At 51.5% G+C, this 14036-nt stretch overlaps 1 protein-coding gene across 1 annotated transcript in view; it reads left to right on the forward strand.

Annotated features, from left to right (window-relative positions):
* EAH_00022680 (Midasin, related) overlaps nucleotides 1-13061 on the forward strand; it is a gene marked incomplete at both ends in the record, with an annotated part of 32498 nt that extends 19437 nt beyond the window's left edge. The window contains 12 exons of the mRNA XM_013396939.1: nucleotides 63-1176; nucleotides 1284-2905; nucleotides 3572-6197; nucleotides 6438-6854; nucleotides 6992-7709; nucleotides 8870-8984; nucleotides 9149-9652; nucleotides 9818-9879; nucleotides 10202-10600; nucleotides 11008-11124; nucleotides 11637-11845; nucleotides 12474-13061. Coding sequence (XP_013252393.1) covers nucleotides 63-1176; nucleotides 1284-2905; nucleotides 3572-6197; nucleotides 6438-6854; nucleotides 6992-7709; nucleotides 8870-8984; nucleotides 9149-9652; nucleotides 9818-9879; nucleotides 10202-10600; nucleotides 11008-11124; nucleotides 11637-11845; nucleotides 12474-13061 — 8491 coding nt within the window. The remainder of the gene's footprint in view (nucleotides 1-62; nucleotides 1177-1283; nucleotides 2906-3571; nucleotides 6198-6437; nucleotides 6855-6991; nucleotides 7710-8869; nucleotides 8985-9148; nucleotides 9653-9817; nucleotides 9880-10201; nucleotides 10601-11007; nucleotides 11125-11636; nucleotides 11846-12473) is intronic.
* Between the last annotated feature and the right edge of the window lie 975 nt (nucleotides 13062-14036).

Below are 14036 nucleotides of genomic sequence, written 5' to 3' on the forward strand. Positions count from 1 at the left end.
TTAGTGCTTCTTCATAACCTCGTTTATCTTTAGGGGTATTAATGTGTGTTTTATTTTTACAGGCTTTTGTCTCTGCTGCCAGAGCTGACGCCTCTGCTGCTGGAGACAGAAGGCGCCGCTGCTGCAGCGCAGCAGACAGGGCCCCGCTCCCCTGCCGCTTTGAGGACAGCAGCAGCAGCTGCTGCTGCATGCAGCAGCAGCCTCGTTGCTACCCATCCTCTCCTGCTCGCCCCTGCTGTACGTACAGCTGCAACAGGCCTATGGGCAGTCGCCAAAGGCCTTTTAGATGCTGCTGAAGCTACACACTCCCTTCAGCGCCAGCAGCAGCAGCAGCAGCAGAAGCTACTGCTGCAGCAGCAGCAGATGCGGGCACCTTCACCTGTGTCCTTAGTGCTGCAGGGGGCAGCTTCATTCCCAGCCTTGCCGTTTGCTGCGCTAACATCTGACGGAGTCGGTGAGGGTACAGGGCTGCTGCAGCCGCTGCAGCGAGCGCAGTGGTTGCTGTTGTGGCTCCGCGCAGAGGCAGCAGCAGCAACAGCAGCATCAGCAGCAGCAACAACAACAGGGGGTCGGAGACGCCGGGGCTCAGCAGCAACTGCTATGATTTGTACAACGCCCTTTGCTGCTGCACGGCTGGCCTTAGCGGGGCTGCTGCTGCAGGTGTCGCAGCAGCAGCTGGCATGGAGGAAGCAACGTCAGATCGCAGCAGATGAGACTGCGACGCTGCTGCAGCGCTTAGAGGGCCTTGTTGTGGACCGCTCAGCAGCAGCAGCAGCAGGAGGGAAGCAACGGGGAGATGCAGAAGCAGCAGAAGAACTCTTTCCCTGCAGCAAGGAGTGGACTGAGATAGGTCAGCAGCAGCAGCAGGAGCTGCAGCAACAGCAGCATACAGATACTGAAGAAACCACCCAGTATACAGCATGGTGCAATCAAACCACCTACGAAGCCCATGAAGAAGACAGCCAGCAGCAGCAGCAGCAGCAGCAGCTTGCACTGCAGCAGCTAGAAGGGCTTACTGAGGAGGACCTGCTGCACATGTGGGGCAGTGCCGTCGACACTTCATGTGCATGGAGCGGCTGCAGCAGCAGCAGCAGCAGCAGCAGCAGCATCTACAGCAGCGCAGGAAGCGGCGAAGGCGAGGTCGAATCAACCACCGCATATCGCGAAGCCCTCGCGGTAAGCAAATACATATATATATAATAAATGTATATATATATATATATATGTATTTGCTTGTACATATATATGTGTGTCTATATGTAATGTCTTCTGTTTTTGTTCAGGGCTCTTTCTGTGTTTTATTGAACGCACACAATGCGGGCTCAGCAGCAGTACCTCCAGCAGCAGCAGCAGCAGCAGAAGAGGTACGGGTACCTCAAGAGCTCGACAGGTATTGCTTGCCGCATATGCAAGCAATGCTGGCTCAGACAACTGCCCGCCTCGTAGGGGCGTCTCCACTGCAGCAGCAGCGGCAGGAGCAGCAGTTGAAGCAGCTGCTGCTGCAGGAGGAGGACGCCGCAGCAGAGGCCGAGCAGCAGCAGCAGCAGCTTGACGGGTCTGGCGTTTCTGAGGGAGATGCAGGAGACAACGCCATCCAGCAACAGCTGCAGCAAGAGAGACTGCAGCAGCAACGGGAGCGTGCAAGGAAGCTGCGCTTCGCTCAGCTGTGTCGTAGTATCTCCTTCTCTGGCAGCAGCAAAGGTGCAGCAACATCTTTTTATGCTGCTGGCAGCCCCGTGCTGCTGCAGCCACTAAGCGGCCCCGTCCAGGAGTTTCAAGAGGCTGCTGCTTCTTTTGCTGCTGTTGTAGAAGACCACCCTGTGCTGCAGAGTATGCTGCTGCTTACGCAAAGAGTTGCTGCTCTCTCCCTCCTCAGCACTTCTCCTGCTGATGCTCTTGCTGCTCTCGAGGGTCTGCTAGACAGAGCAGCAGCTTGGAAGCAGGCGATGGACAGACACCAACTGGCCCATCTCATTGCCTTGCACATCTCCGCTGCTGCTGCTGCTGCTGCTGCTTCTCCCGCTGGGGGAGCAGCAGGAGCAGCAGCGCAGCAGCAGCAAGATACTAATGCAGCTGTCTCCGGCTATTCCCACTCCCAGGATGAAGCTAAGGATGGACTGCATCAAAGTAGCAGCACTCGAGCTTCGCTGCAGCAGCAGCAGGAAGCAGCAATGCAGGCAGCAGAAAAGCTTCTGCAGCGGTTTGATGCTGCAGTGCTAGCTGTTGAGAGACAGGTGCTGCTGCTGCGGCGGCGGCAGCTGCTGGAGTGGCGGTTCTTGAGGGAGTTCAGGGAGCAGCGCATGCAGCAGCAGAGTCTGCACTTTGCTCCGTTTCTATGGAGTTTGCTGCCTGACGACGGGGACGCTGCAGAGTCTCCTGCCGCAGCAGCAGCAGCAGCTGCTGCAGCAGCAGCAGCTGCTGCTGCTGCTGCAGGGCCTACTGCGCCAGGAGACACACCAACAGCAACCCAGGGGCTCGCTGGCACTGTCTTGCTGCAGCTTATTCATCGCTCACCAAAGGCAGTAACAGAAGTGCTGCTGGAGTTTCTACGTACATCGCCCTTAGGGCAATTCGAAGGGAGGCTGCGGTGTCTAGAAGGGGCGAGCTATTGCAGACGGCTGCTGCTGCATGGAGCAGCAGCAGGTGGGGTTGCTGCTGCAGCAGGAGCTGCTGCAGGGTCTGTTGTAGAACTGGGTGCAGCAAAGGCAGCAGCAACAGCAGAGGCCCCCGGTGCAGAGGTGGTTTGCTTTGTTATGGGGGCTGTTGCTCGGTTTGCTGTTGCTGCTGGGTGGCTGAAGGCAGTGCAGCAGCAGCTGCATGCAGCAAGAAAAGAGATGGATGGTGCTGTGCGGTGTTTGACGTCTTTGGCTCGTTGGGATTTGTCTAGCAGAACGGCAATGAGGGAGTGAGGCCCTGGCACTGTTGAAGTGTCTCCTGTCTCTTGTCTCTCTTTTTTTAAAACTCTTGTCTGTGTCTTGTCTGTCTGTCTCTTTTCTGTCTCTTGTCTGTCTCTTTCATGTCTCTTTTATGTGTCTTTTATGTCTCTCTTATGTCTCTTTTCTCTTGTCTGTCTCTTGTCTGTCTCTTCTCTGTCTCTTTGCTGTCTCCCTTGTGTCTCCTTTCTGTCTCCTTTTTCATGTGCACATCTGTGGACACACGAAGCAGACAATAACAGCGAACGCAATGCTGCAAGCCACCCTACTGCTAGCAGCAGCAGCAGCAGCAACAGCAGCAGCAGCAGCAGCAGAGCATGCAGTGTCACCGTCTTGTCTCGCGCCCCCTGTCTCTTTGTGTCTTTCATGCTCTCTCTTCTTTTATGTCTTGTCTCTTCTGTCTTGTGTCTCTGGTGTCTTGTGTCTCCTTTTTGTTTATGTTTGCTCTCTTTTTCTTCACTTATTATGTGGAGGTTCTTTTGTTATATATGCATGCATGCACACAAACAGCAGCAGCAAAGAAGGCGTTTCTTTTTGCTGTTTGCTGTATGATGTCTTTGTCTGTGTCTTATCTTGAAAGTATTTGTATATTATTTCGGGTGTCTTGCATGCACTGTCTCCTCTGTCTCCATTTGCAGATCTGTACACAAGACGCACGTACAGCTAGCGAAGCATATAAAGACATTTGATGGGGCTTTGCTGCAGTTCATGCATGCAGCAGTGGGGCCAGTGGAGCAGCAGCTGCAAGAGCGGCTTGTTGCTGCAGCTTTGTCTCTCCCGCTGCTGTCTCCTTTAGCTACTGTTCGCTCTGCTGCTGAGAGTACTGCAGACGTTGCTTCCTCTAGCAGCATGCAAGCTTGCGCCGCGCCAGCAACAGCAGCAGCAGCAGCAGCTGCTGCTGCTGCTGCAGAAGCAGGGGGCCATCCCTCCTCAATGGACGCAGGAGAAGCAGCAGCAGCAGCAGCAGCAAGTGCTGTGGGGAGGTTCTTAAGCTTGTCCCTTGGCCTTGAGGAGACAGTAGATATAGATTACAGGTGCTTACAAGACCTGCATGCATTCTGCAGCAACTCAACGAGTGCAGCAGATGTAGCTCTGGACGTGCAGAGTGTATGCGAAGATTTTAGTGCTGCTGTCAAAGAGGCTGCAGCTGCGTCAGCAGCAGCAGTTGAAGACCAACAGCAGCAACAGCAGCAGCAGCAGCAGCAGCAGGAGGAGGAGGGAGCACCAGCAGCAGGCCGAGCCAAGCGTAAGAGACAGTTGACACGGCAGCAAATGCAAAGAAAATTCACAGAGCTGCGGGGGCTGCTGCGTACGCACTTGCAGCTGCCCTGTCTGTCTCTTTGTGGAGGAGACACTAGTCTCTTTGCTGCTGCTTTAAATGATGCTAGCGGCCTCCCGGGGCCTCCTGGGGCTACTCACCCGCTGCAGGATGCAGCAGCACTGCAGCAGCACGACACGGCAGCAAGAGCAGCAGCTGTTTTGTCTCGCGGGGCAAAGAATAAACAGCCTCTGGCTAGCTGGCTAGCCACAGAAGCAGCAAAGGAGACACCCAAGGCAATCGGAGAGCTCCTTGGAGACACTTGGGTCTCTGCTGCGCAGCAGTGGTATTTGCTGCTGCAGTTGCTGCTGCAGTGCCAGCAGATAACGAAGCCTCACAAGGATGTGCTGGCGCAGCGGGAGCTGCTGCTGGGGTTTGTTGCTGCTCTGGTCCTGCATGCGCTGCAGCAGCGGCAGCGTTGCTGGGAAGCTGCTGCGCAGTATCAGGTGCTGGCAGACGCAGCGGCAGTGTCCTTGGTGTCTCCATCTGTGACAATTCCTGCTGCGCTGCAGCAGGGGCTGCAGCAAGCAGCAGAGACACTGCAGCAAGCTTTGCAGCAAGCTGGGGCCCTCCTCCCCACCCTAACAGAGGCAGCAGCACAAAATGATGCTATAGACCTTGCGTTTGCTGCTGTCTCTTCTGCGTCTGGCAGCAGCACGTCAGCTTCATTAGCAGCATTTGAAGGCAAAGGACACGCCTCTATTGGGGCGCAGCAGCCTGCAGCAGCAGCAGCAGCAGCAGCAGCACCTGGTGGTGGTGCTGCTGCTGCGGAGACAGATGAACGCCGCATGCTGCGCCATGACGTGCGACAGCTGCGGGGGGCTTGGGAGACACTTCGCAAGGCTCAGCAGCAGCTGGAGGTGCTGCAGCAGCTTCTCCTCAGCAGCCCCGAGGCTCGGCGGTTGTCTGCTGCTGCAACAGCAGCAGCAACAGCAGCAGGAGGGCAGGGAGAAGGCGTTTGCATGCGCGTGCGGTTGCAGTGGCTGGGAGAGGTTAAAACTGCATGCGAGGAGACACTTGCCTTCATGAAGGGACAAGGAGACGAAGGGAAGGGAGACAGAGGTCTCTTCAATTTGCTGCCAACGCATGCAGCTGCAGGCCTTCGCAAAGCCTGCGAAGTGCTGCATGCGCAGTCTGCTGCTATTGCTGCAGCTGCTGCAGCTGCGCAGGAAGAGACAGCAAACAACAGCAGCAGAGGAGACACAGCCATAGCGAAAGCCACGGAGACACTTCAATTTGCCCTAGCAGCATGCAAAGGAGACACCCCACAACCAGCAGTGGACCTCCTTCTTCAGCTTCCCAGCCAGCTTAACAAAGACAACGTGCAGCAGCAGCAGCAGCAGCAGAAAGAACAACAGCATGAGCAGCAGCAGCCGGTGTTTGCAAGCCTGCCTGTGCCGTCTCTCGAGTGTCTCTTCCCCTTCAAGCAATGCACTGCCGCAGTTGAGGCCTTCACAAGAGCAGCACCTGCATACGTGGTTCGCCCCTTGCTGCAGACGCCCGCAGCAGCAGCAGCAGCAGCAACAGCAGCAGCAGCAGGAGCCGGAGCAGGGCCAGCAGCAGTATCTACAACAGGGAACAGCAGCAAAGCGAGAGATGTGGTGCTGCTGACGCTGCAACGGGCAGCAGCAGTTGTCTTAGCTGCATTTGATGCACTGGAAGGGACAACCCGATTATGCTTAAGTTTGCTGCGGCTTACATTAGTGCTGCTGCAGCTAGGGTGGGGGCGGCTTAGCAGCGAGGAGGAGGCAGCAGCAGCAGCAGCAGCAGCAAGGCCTGAGAAGCAGAAAGATGAATGGATAGCAGCAACAGGATTAGGAGAAGGCGATGGTGCTCAAGACAGATCTGAAGATATCAAAGACGAATTTCAGTTCGATGGCCTTAGAGATGAACAGCAAGACACCCAGCAGCAGAAACCCCCAGAGAAGCCCAAGACCCAAGAAGAGGTGCGTCTCTAAACCCTAAACCCTAAACCCTAAGCCCTAATCTTTCTCCAGCAATCCTAAACCACTCTAAACCCTACTCTGCTCGCATTTTCTCTGCTTCTGTTGCTAAACCCTTATATCCTCTAAGGTATAAATATAAACACGGCTGAGCTTGCGTACGGCGTTGGGATCGCGTATGAGGGTTTAGGGTTTAGGGTTTAGGGTATAGGATTTGGAGTGTGAGTGTTATATGTGCTTCAGGATAAAGCGCTGGAGGTGTCTATGGACTTTGAAGCACAGGCTGAGGCTCCCCCACCTTCTCAGCAAGACGGCAGCAAGCAGCAGCAGCAGCAGCAGCAGGAGCTGGAGGATAGCGCGGGGCAAGTTGACCTGCAAGAGGGAGGACAAATAGAGAATAAGAGATGGGCTGGAGATGAACAGTCAGAAGAAGAAGAAGACAAGGAGACAAAACAAAAAAATAAACAAAAGGAGACAATAGAGACAGAAGGAGGAGTCCCTCAAGGTGAGGTAGAGATGGAGGGCGCAAAAGAAAGCGACGACGACGCCTCGCACAGCAACAAGCCCACAGAAGGAGAGCAGCAGCAGCAGCAGCAGCAGCAGCAGCAGCAGGACTCGAACAAGACCCAGGATGAGGAAGTTGATGAGGGAAGCCTTGAGGTACGCCTCAGCATATGTTTGTATGCACTGCAGCCATATAACCTATGGAGCCTATATCTCTTTTATTGTTGCTGTTTATATCCACCTATGCTCTTTTGCTGCTGCTGCTGCGGCTGCTGTTGCTGCTGCTGCTGCAGGCCCCTGGTTCTGACGGCGACGAGTTAGAGCAGCAGGAAGCCCCACACTATCAGAAAAAGCTGCGGGGAGGAGACATGGAGAGAGCAGAAGAGACAGGTGACAATCCGGAGGAAGTAGAGGGCGAAGCCGAGGAGACTGGAGACGAAGCATCAGACGAGGCCTGCGACAGCGAGCAGCAGCAGCAACAGCAACAGCAGCAGCAGCAGGGTCGGGGGGAAGGCCCCACAGATAGTTGGGGAGACGACTTGCAGCTTGAAGACGCTGATTTAGATGGAGACGGAGAAGAAGGAGACAGCCATGAGGAGGCGTCTGGTGATGCAGAGGAGACAGGTGCTGCGGAGGAGACAGGTGCTGCAGAGGAGCAGCAAGAGAATGCTGGTGCAGCAGACGGCAGCAGCAGCGGCAATGCCGATGCTGAGGAGGGAGGAGACATGGCTGTGGATTCAGGCGATCCGCAGCAGCAGGGGACACTCGATCAAGAGCAGCAGCAGCAGGACCAAGAGCAGCAGCAGCAGCAGCAGCAGGACGGGGCCTCTGACGAAGCAGCAGATGCAGCAGACAACAGCAACGGCGCTGCAGCAGGCACACAAGAGGAGGGCTCTGCTGAGGAGCCAACAGCAGAGGGAGAAGAGATAGAGAAAGAAGAGACAGAAGAAGAAGAGACAGCGGAGACAGACGACAACGACAAGGGCGTCCACCAGGACCCCTCGGTTCAAGGTAGGATGCTGCTACCTAGCGTCTGCTGCTGCTGCTGTTGCTGCTGCTGCTGTTAGTGTTGCTGCTGCTGTTGTTGTTGTTGCTGCTGCTGGTTGCATGCACAAAGCTGTGAGTTGAGGTGCTGCTGCACCCATGAAGGAGACGGTAGCTCGGAGATGACAGCAAAGAGACGTCTGCTCTTAGGGCGGCCTCAAGGGGGCGTATATATGTATATATATATATGAATATATAAATAGATAAATAAACATATATATATATATATACATATATACACACACAGAGAGAGAGAGAGCGAGGGAGACAGAGAGAGAGAGATACAGAGAGCGGTGATATGCTTGCTTTTGCATCAGAGTTTGTTAAGTGTTGATGGTTTAGGCTTTACGGTTTAGGGTTTAGGTTCTATTAGTGGGGTGTCTTGGGGTTGGGGGGAGCTGCCGAAGATGAAACGAAAAGGCCTCTGCGGTGTCCCCTTGGGTCTCTAAGCCCTTAAGGCTGCCCTATGATGAACACAAGCCAGAGAAGGAGACAGAGATATTGCTACGTCTCTGTCAATGCCTAGCTGAGGCCTCTCCCCCCTTAACCCCACCCCCCTGTCTCCTTTTATATTATTCATATAATCATAGAATTATCATTCTGTATCTCTATATAGAATATATATGTATATATATATATATATGTATATGTATATATATATATATTTATATAGGATATTATGTAGGATTCCTATATCAAATGTATTCAATTTAAATATGTTATTTATACATAATATTTTAATACAGCATTCATAAAGAAATGAAGTATGTTTGCTTCTTGTCTCCTGCAACATTATGTTTTTTCCTGTCTTTCTTCCCCGCATACTCCTGAACAGCGCAGAGATCATCGTACACCTGAATTGATGTTTGCGGCGGGGTTGCTGCTGCTGCTGTGGGGCGCCGGGTGTCTCTCGCTCAGTGTCGGTGCCCTCGTCGATGAATAATTTCCCTTTTGAGGTGTATATACAGGTGTCGGCGTTGGGTTTAGGGTAGTGCAGAGCGGCTGCTGCTGCTGCTGGAGCAGGATCTGCTGCTGCAGGAGCAGCAGTTGCTGCTGCTCTTGCTGCTCTTGCTACCGCTGCTGCTGCAGTGGGTGTTATGATGCGGGTGTTGCTGCGGCTGCTGCAGGCATCGCAGCGCCTCTCAATGAAGAGGAAGATAATTCAGTTGCTGCTGAGAAGCGCAGACAGCCGCCACCTAAACAAAAACCCCACAGGGCCTTTGGAATAGAAGGAGAGGGCAGGTGAGGGAGATATATTTTGCTTCTCTTTTTTGCTCTGTCTTCTGTTGAGGCCTGCTGCTGTGCTGCTATGAAAACCCCTTTTCTTGTATATATATATATATATATATACTTACATACATACATACATATATATATATATATATATGGTGCTTCTTTGCCTGCAGTCTCGTGCAGCGAGAGACAATAGAAGGAGACGGGGAAGATGGAGGAGACATAGGAGACGATGGAGCGGATGGCTGGGAGGAGGATGGGGGAGATTCTGCTGCAGCAGCAGCAGCAGCAGCAGCAGCAAAAGACGGTAGCTCCTTGTCTCGCAATAGCGGCAGCGGGGGCTCTCAAGAAGGAGACAGTAGGAGACACCCCCCTCGCTCTTCATTGCCGGCGAATCCCCTTGAAGACACCGAAGCTGTGGAGCGCTGGCTGCAGCAAGTGCAGCTGCTGCAGCAGCAGCAAGACCAAGACAGCGACGCTGCTGCCGCTTCCGTAGAGCCAAACAAAGGGGAGGAGGATGCTGCTCCCGATGGAGGTGAGGAGACACCTCAGCTACAGCGGGGACAGCTCTGTCAGCAAGACGAAGCAAGAGGGACCCACGAAGCCTTTGCAGAAGCAGAGGAGAATTCCGCCTCCCAGAGCACCAACAATGCGAAGCTGGCGGAGACAGACACCTTGTAAGCGGGCTTAGGGTTTAGGGTTTAGGGTTTAGGGTTTGAACTGGGATGATACGAAGGAGGAAGGGGAGAGACAGCCTGCTGTTGCATCATTAATGGTGTATGTATATGGGCCTAGAGATAAGCGAGAAGGGATGGGGGTGTTTATTTGGTGGGGTTGTTTAGAGTTGTGGTGTACAGGGAGGACGCTGAGAACGGCGGCGAGAGAAAAACAGAAGAGCAGCAGGGTAAGTGTCTCCTTTAGTATAAATACCTTGATGCCCCTATACCCCCTGACTGTCTCCTTTCAATCCCAGCAGCAACCGCCGCTGCTGCTGCTGCAGCTGCAGCAGCAGAAGCAGCAGCAGAAGCAGCAGCAGAAGCAGTAGCAGCGGCAACGGCAGGCTATCTGCTATCTTCTAGCTTCTTACCCGTGCATGTTTGCTTGCTCTTCTGTTTCGTTTTGTTTTCTTGTTTGTAGATATTATATTATTGCTGCTCTTGAGTAATTAGTAAACATAAGAATTACTATTTGCTGCTGTGGCTACCATGCTATGCATGCGCATGCAGAAGAAGACAAATTAATCTCCGCTAGAATTAATACAGAGCAGCAAAAGACAGCAGAGAAGAAGGGCGAAGCTCGCGAGGTGTCTGTACACCTTGGAGGAGACAGCGCAGAGTTCATGGAGACAGACAGTCAAGGAGACGAAGATATGGATGAGGCCTCCTCTCGCTTGCTGCAGCAGCTTGAGCCGCAGCAACACCCGCATGAAGCAGCGGATCCCTCGCAGCAGCAGCAGCATCAGCAGCAGCAGCAGCAGGGGGACGCAGCAGACAACAAGAGCCGTCAAGACCTGCGGCATCCAGAAGAAGATGAAGAAAAGACAAAACAAATGGAGATAGATTTCCAGCATAGAGTGTCTCTAGATGACGTAGGCAAAGAGGGACTGTCTCCTGAGCATGCAGCAGGTTAGCATCTTCATCTATCTGCATGCATGCATGCATGCATGCATGCATGCAATCGAGCATGCATGCTTTCCGCACCATAGTGGTGTGCTTGCTGTTGCATTTATGCATTATGAAATACACCCACTACTTGGTTTAGATATACATATATATATATATATATATATAATGCAGATACATATGTGCATATCTATATACATATATATATATATATGTACGTACATATAGATACATGTATGCGTACTTATGGTTGAGATATATTTGGATATGGGGAGGGATATTGCTGCATGCAAACATTGGTGTACCCCCAGCAGTTGTAGATCAGCGTGCAGGAGCCCCAAGGCTCCCGGGGCTGCTGCATGCGTTGCATGCGCTGCTGCATGCTGTGGGGCTTTCTTGTGTATGCGCAGCTCTTTGGCATATGCTAGAAGGCCGCACTTCAGCAGCAGCTGTTAGCCTCAGCGAAACGCTTCGTCTCGTGCTGCAGCCCACTGCCAATGGGGCTTGGGAGGGAGGCTACCGATCAGGTATGCATATGTATCTGCATGCATGCATGCATGCATGCAGACCTGATGCACTATGCATGCATGCAGTTGTCCCTAAAGAAGAACTGCACCAGCAGCAGCAGCACCAGAGCAGCAGCACCATCACAACTTCACCCACAGCAGCAGCAGCAGCAGAAGCAGCAGCACATAGTTGTTTCACAATAAACTTTTGCCTGAGAGGTCTTTTTTCTTGTTCGTCTTGTGAATATATCCGTAACAATAAAAGTCATTGGCTTTGTGTGTATGCATGCATGCATATATGTGAATGTATGGACGTATATATATGTGTGTATGGATGTATGCATTCATTTATGCCTATGCATATACATATATATATACATATATATATATATATGCATATATATATATATATATGCATGTATGTGTCTATATATGTATACATTTATATGCAAATGTATGCCTGTATAGCATATATATAATATATATTATACATATATATATATATATGGATATATGTGTGGGTGTATATGCAGGAAAGAAGCTGAGTCTGCGCCGCGTGTTGTCTTACGTCGCCTCATCTCAGCGAGATGACCGCCTGTGGCTGCGGAGGCGTCGAGCGCAGGGGTTTAATTATCGCGTGTTTGTTGGTATTGACTGCAGCAGCTCTATGCAGCAGCTTAATGCTGCAGCTAGTGCTATTGAAGCCGTTGTTCTATTAACACAAACCTTTAATCTTCTTCAGGTTCGCACACACCACATTTAATCTATTATTATTATTATTATTACTTATATGCATATATGTATATATATATATATATATAACATATATATACATGAAACACATATAAATATATCAATAGATATATATATATATATATATATATATATACGTGAGGGGACTGACGATGAAGACAACTAACAGAGAGAGGGAATAAAATTGGAGCCCTGAGGGCTCGGCCTCCCTCAGTGACCCAATTTTGTAGTTTTCAAGCCGAGTCCGCGTCACCCCTACACTGCATGCATGCATGCATGCATGCGTGCATGCTCAGATGTATGCGTGCTCGTATGTATGCATGCATGCTCGTATATATGCGTGCATGCATGTATGTATATATATATATATATATATATATGCACATCTTGCGTATCGTCGGTTGCGTTGCATGCATGCATGCGTTTGGGGCTTTGGAAAATGCATGCATGCATGCATGCAGGCAACTGTATGCAAATGCATGCATGCATATTCATGCAAACCTCCCCTCCTCCCTCCCTTGGAGTATGTGCATGCATGCAGTTGAGGTGCATATACAGCGTAGATGTGTTGCAGGTTGTTTAGGGATGTGTTTCAGTGTCTGTTTGTTTTATTGCAGATCGGCACCGTGAGTGTTTGTACATTTGGAGGCCCCAAGCCGGAGGTGTGCATACACCCCACGCCTCAGGTGTCTGCAGCTGAGGGGCAGAGGCTCCTTCAGCGCTGCAGCTTCAAAGAGGAATCGCATAAAAGTCATGAGGTAGCTATAACAGATATGCTGCAGCTGGCGATACATGAGCTCGACAACGACAGCGGCAGCAGCAGCAGCAGCAGCAATACCACCACCATGGTTCTTATCTTATCTGACGGAAGGTTTAATAAGGAGCAAGCAAGGCCCTGGGTGAATGCAGCAATTGCAAGAGGGTGTATCCCTTTACTGCTTATTCTAGATCCCGAGCAGCAGAAGCAGAAGGGTGCTCCTACTGCTGCTGCTGCTGCTGCTGCTGGTGGGGCCCCTCCCCACAGCAGCAGCATATTTGATTTGAAGCAAGTGCAGCAGCTGCCTGGGGGGGGCATGGAGGTGTCTCCTTATTTGCAAGATTTTCCTTTTCCTTATTATGCAGTTGTTAGAGACACTCGGCAACTACCTGCGGTGTTTGGGGATATCATTCGCCAGTGGGTAGAGGCTGCGAATAGCAGGGCTTAAAGAGACAGCTAGAGAGCAGCAGTAGCAGCAGCAGCAGCAGCAGCCCCTTTGCGGGTATATTGGCTTTAAAATAAGCTGCTTTTGCTGCTGCTGCTGCTGCTGCTGATCTGTCTCCTATGCTACTTTTTGTTTCGTGTTGGGAGACAAAAAGCCCTTCTCTGTCTCTTCGCTCTCTGTCTCTTTTTGTCTAATTAACTTTTTACCTTTTAAATATCTTTTGTTTTATTTTTATCGCGGGTGTCTTCATAAGAGGCCCTGCATGCACCTCTTTAAAGGGCAGTCTCTTATAATTACCCTAAACCCTTGTAAACCCTACACCCTCTCTTAAACCCTAGATCATCTTATGCTCTAAACGCTGTTAAACCCTAAACCCCTCTCTTAAACCCTAACCCCTATCTTAAACCCTAAACCCTTTAAAACCCTAAACCTTAAAGAGTAATAAAACGTATAACCTCTAAACACTAGCCCACTAGCAGCCTTACTGCTGCTGCTGCTGCGACAGCTGCTACTGAGAGGCTTCCTCATGCTGCAGCTAGCAGAAGTCTGCCGCAGCAGAAGTGACACAGCAGCAGCAATAATGTATAAAGAAGCAGCAATTGCTGCAGCTGCTGCTGCTACTAACGGCCCCACGGAAGCTGCTACAAGCAGCTGTAACTGCTTAGGGACTGAAGGCAGACACAAGTAAAAAGGAGACAGTGACTGCAGAGGCTGCTGCTGCTGCTGAAAGGAGACAGCAGCAAAGGTATCTAGTTAGATGAGAAGACAGCAGGTGCTGTGTGGGGCTATACAGAAAACAAATGTCTGTTAATAAAGCGGCAGGAGACAGCAGCAAATGCATGCGAGGAAGAGGCGACAGCAGCCTTTGCAGCAGTAAGGAGACATTGAGTGCTTCAGCAGCAGCAGCAGCAGCTGCTGCTACTATAAGCTATCTAAAAGGAGACAGTAAGTGAGGTTAAGGAGACGCCAAAGCTGCTA

This window comes from Eimeria acervulina, genomic scaffold (genome assembly GCF_000499425.1).
Source record: "Eimeria acervulina Houghton genomic scaffold, Eah_scaff167, whole genome shotgun sequence".
Taxonomy (NCBI): domain Eukaryota; phylum Apicomplexa; class Conoidasida; order Eucoccidiorida; family Eimeriidae; genus Eimeria; species Eimeria acervulina.